At 69.3% G+C, this 3,974-nt stretch overlaps 2 protein-coding genes across 2 annotated transcripts in view; both read right to left on the bottom strand.

Annotated features, from left to right (window-relative positions):
* EMIHUDRAFT_238937 (hypothetical protein) overlaps window positions 1–1,821 on the bottom strand; it is a gene marked incomplete at both ends in the record, with an annotated part of 4,720 nt that extends 2,899 nt beyond the window's left edge. The window contains 2 exons of the mRNA XM_005776488.1: window positions 243–321; window positions 1,553–1,821. Coding sequence (XP_005776545.1) covers window positions 243–321; window positions 1,553–1,821 — 348 coding nt within the window. The remainder of the gene's footprint in view (window positions 1–242; window positions 322–1,552) is intronic.
* A 1,684-nt stretch (window positions 1,822–3,505) lies between these two features.
* On the bottom strand, window positions 3,506–3,871 carry EMIHUDRAFT_367806 (hypothetical protein; the record flags this gene model as incomplete). Its single annotated transcript, XM_005776487.1, has 1 exon — window positions 3,506–3,871. A coding segment is annotated over one exon (366 nt), but the record flags the coding sequence as incomplete, so codon positions are not given.
* Window positions 3,872–3,974: the final 103 nt, after the last annotated feature.

Below are 3,974 nucleotides of genomic sequence, written 5' to 3'. Positions count from 1 at the left end.
CCGACGACGCGGCCTGAAATGAGACGCCCACCGCGGCGACGTAGCGCTATGGTATACGCGCCGCCGTGTCCGCATCGGCCACAGCCGCCTCCGTACCGCCGCCGCCCTGGTCGCCTCCGCCCTTGTCACCTCCGCCGCCACCCTTGTAGCCCCCCGCTGCTCCCTTTGTCGCCGCCCTTGTCGCCGCCGCCGCCGCCGTGCGCGGCGCCGTTGGGGGCGGGCGGCGGCGGCAGCGAGCAGACCGTGCCGCCCCCCGCCTCCAGCAAGGCCAGGAGCGGGTCGCCATCGTAAAGCACGTCGGCCGGCTCGAGGACCACGCACCTTCCGAGAAGGTTCCGAGAAGGTTCCGAGAACCACGCACCTGCTCGCCCGAGACTCGGCCGAGAGTCAGGCCGAGAGCCGGCGCAGAGTACCCGAGATCGCCCGAGATTAGAGCAGGCTCCACCTGCTCACGCGCGCCGCGCGGGAGGAGGCCGTGGCCACGGCAGCACTCTCTGTGTCTCGTCTGTGTCTCGTCTGCATCTCGGCTGCATCTCGGCTGCATCTCGGCTGGGTCTCGGCGCCAGCGCGAGTCGATCGAAGCTCGCGCCGTCGCGCGCTGCACAGCTCGTGTCGGGCCAAGGTCGGAGGTCTGACGGTGGAGGCGAGGGCGGTGGGGGTGAGGGTGGCGGCGAGGGCGGCGGCGGAGCCAGCCAGTGTGCGTGCATGCTTCAGAGGGAGCGAGAGTGGAAGGGGGTGCGCGCGAGCTGCGAGGCTGTGAACGGCGTCTCTTCACACCGGCAGCTGTGAACAGGCGCGCAGTTCATAGGCTGCGAGGCTGTGTGTGCATCGGCGTGAGTACACTTGCTGGTGGCTCGGTGTGTGGGCAAGGAGGGTGGAGGAGAGAGAGAGTCCATCTCTCGGCACCCTCTCGGCACCCTCTCGGCACCCTCTCGGCACCCTAGAGACCAGACTGTGGCGAAAAGACGGACAAGGCGGGCGCGGGGACGGAGAGAGGAGGCGAGAGCGCACAGGCGTGGGGGGTGCGGGGAGAGGCGCGGGTGAGACGGGCGCTGGCTGGCGAGGAGCCGGGGGGGGGCGACGGCCGACGTGCGGCGCGAGGGAGAGAGGTGGTTCGGAAGGGTTGTGCCGCGAGGGGTAGCGGAAGAGTCCCGTCTTTGTGGGAGGGGTGGGAGATGGCGGGCGGGCGGAGGGGCGGGGGGCAACGGTGTGCGGGCCTGCGGCAGCGGCGGAGGCGCCGAGTACGACGGCGCCCGCGGCCTCGCCGAGCGCGAGCCGTTCGAAGGCGCACGCAGCGCAGGCGGCGCCACCTGGGGAAGAGAACGGCGCGCTGCCGCGTCGAGGGCTGCGGGCCGGTCCCAGGCTGGGGGGGGTCGGGCGGCGGCGCGCGCCCGCGGGTTGGAGGAGGCCGGCGCGGGCTCGACGGCGGGGAGCGTCGCCCGCTTCGTCCTGCACGACCACCGGCGGGGCTCAGATGTGGGCGCGGGAGGAGAGACCCTTTGAGGGGGGCGTCGCCGGTGCGGCGGGTCGTGAGGGCGGGAGAGAGACGCACTTGGGCGCGAGCTGCGCCGGCGTGAGCGGCTCCCCGGAGGCGAGCAGCAGCGCCTGCCGCCGGCTCTCGGCGTACTCGCCGCGCGGGCCGTGGTACACCTTGTACGAGCGGCCCGTCTGAGTCGTTCGCTGTATGACGACCCAGCCGGGCAGGTCCGCGTCGACGCCGGGCGGCGGGCTCTGCTGACGGGGTCCAGGACTTGGTGGCGGCGGCCGGTGCTGCTGCGGCGGCGCGATGTCGGGCGGTCTGAGGGGCGCGCCACCGCCCATCTTGCGCCGCGCCGAGTGAGCCCCCTGGGCTAAATAAACAAATCAACGGTTTTTGGGCTGCATGATCCAAGTGCTCCATAAGCGCCCGCCGGTGTTAAATGGCGGTTGCTGCCCGCTTGCTCGCGGCGGCGGTGGTGCTGCTGGCGGCCAGCACCGCCGGCCGTGAGCGCAGCGACAGCGACCGAGGGAGCGCGGCGCGCGACCGTATGAGGGTCGATGCGGCGCGAAGCACTACCTACGAGCTGCACGTCAACGCCGACAACTTCTGCAACAACCACATCATCGCCAACAGCAGACAGTGAGCCGCCCTGGATGTGAGGTTAATGACTGCACTCCAAGTGCTCCAAGTGCACACACACATCGACAACAGTGAGGCAGACGAGAGCGTGTGTGTGTGTGTGTGTGTGTGTACGAGAGCGACACCGCACGGATTGCTCCGCGGGCACGTCGCCGCATGCCTCCGGCTGGCAGCTAGCGGTAGCGCTGAGGGCTAGCGCTGCGCGGGGGCAGAGACCTTCCTGTGTGCTCGGCGAGTCGAGCTGTTCCTCTTGCGTGGTCAAGCCCCCACAAGCGATGATCGCACTGGTGGCGGAGAGTATCGTACACTCAGACCATACGGTCTGGATCTGCTTACTTGGCATGCGGGCGTGCTGGTTGAGTGGAGCCACGGCGAGTACACGACGGTGCTGGAGCTGGCGTGGCTGGGCGGGCTGGGAGGGTACGGGGGCAAGTCCAACTGGTACGACGACCGCGATGCGAAACGACCGGCGCTCTACAACGCGATGCCCGCGGCCCTGAAGATGCCTTGGCGGCCAGACCGGTCCGAAGTGCGCGTGCTCGATGTTGGTGCCAAAAACTTGCGCGAGTTCAAGAAGTTCCTGCAAAGGTATGAGGGTGCGACGGGGCGGTTTCTCGACCCGGACATCGCAGCCTCTGCTCCTGTGCGGCTGAGCCATCGCTCGCGCGACGACGTTTTGCGCGCTGTGCTCAACTGCGCACGCAACGACGTGGGGTACAGCGAGCAAAATCGCAACTGCCAGACGTTTGCGGCGGACATGTTCGCCCTTCTCACGGGACTGCACTCCGAAGAACCGTACACTGCAGTTGTGCGCGCTTTTCACAAGCAGCGGCTCGACCACTTCCTTTGCGACCCGCCCGTCAGGCCGTTCCATCGCGACTGACGGCACTCGATGGCACGGGAGCCGTGCGCAGTCTCGCAACCTCGGGACCGCTAGCCCAGGGCAGGCAGGCAGGCAGGCATGCAGGCGCCCCGCCCATTGCACGTGCGCGGCCACGGGGCGGACGCGAGACACGCAGGACAGAGATCCAATCTCTCCCCCTGAGAGACTGCGCGCGGAGCGCGCCGCCGCGCCGTGCCCCCGCCCCGGCCCCGTGCGCGCCCGGAGAGCGGAGATTGTGAAGCGCGCGATACCGCCTTTTTCCGCTGTTGTTCGCCTCTCTCGCCCCCGTACAATGTGTAAGTACAACACAGCCCTTTTCTCCCCTTTTCCCAAGCCCCATATCGTTCACGCCTCGCTCGAGCCGTTCCAGAGACAAGAGAGCGGGACACCGACAGCACGCGCCGCACCAGAGCACCGCAGGGGCACTGTAGTCAAGGTGTGCTGGCTGCCGTGTCCGCCCGCTGCACCCGCCGCCCTCTTCAGCCCGCCGCTCCCCCCCTGCCTCACGACGCCTCCCCACCCTCCGACGCAGGGCCGGCGACGGGCTTTTGGCCGCGGCTGGGGCCCGGCGGCCCCTGAGCGACCGGCATCATCGGCTGGTAGACGAGGGGCGCTGCCGGCATGGGCGCATAGGCGCCGCCCATCATCATGCCGGGGGGGAGCATTCCGCCGGGCATCAGCGCCGCGCCGGCGGGAGGCGGATACCCAAAGGGGGGAGGTGCGCCAAAGTGCGGGGGTGGCATCAACACCTTGGACCCGAGGGGCGGCGGCCCGGAGGGGCTGACGGGGCCCATCGGGACCATGCCCATGCCCGGGGCCATGGTCAAGGGCGGGGACACCCCGTGCTGCACAGGGATGCCTGTGGCGATGCCTGTGGCGAGGGAGACAGACAGAGTGAGTGAGTGAGTGAGAGAGAGAGAGAGAGAGAGAGAGAGAGAGAGAGAGAGAGAGAGAGAGAGAGAGAGAGAGAGA

The sequence above is a fragment of the Emiliania huxleyi genome, assembly GCF_000372725.1.
Source record: "Emiliania huxleyi CCMP1516 unplaced genomic scaffold EMIHUscaffold_279, whole genome shotgun sequence".
Lineage (NCBI taxonomy): Eukaryota > Haptophyta > Isochrysidales > Noelaerhabdaceae > Emiliania > Emiliania huxleyi.
The sequence above is the reverse complement of the archived record's forward strand: the minus strand, read 5'-3'. Positions and strand labels throughout refer to the sequence as shown.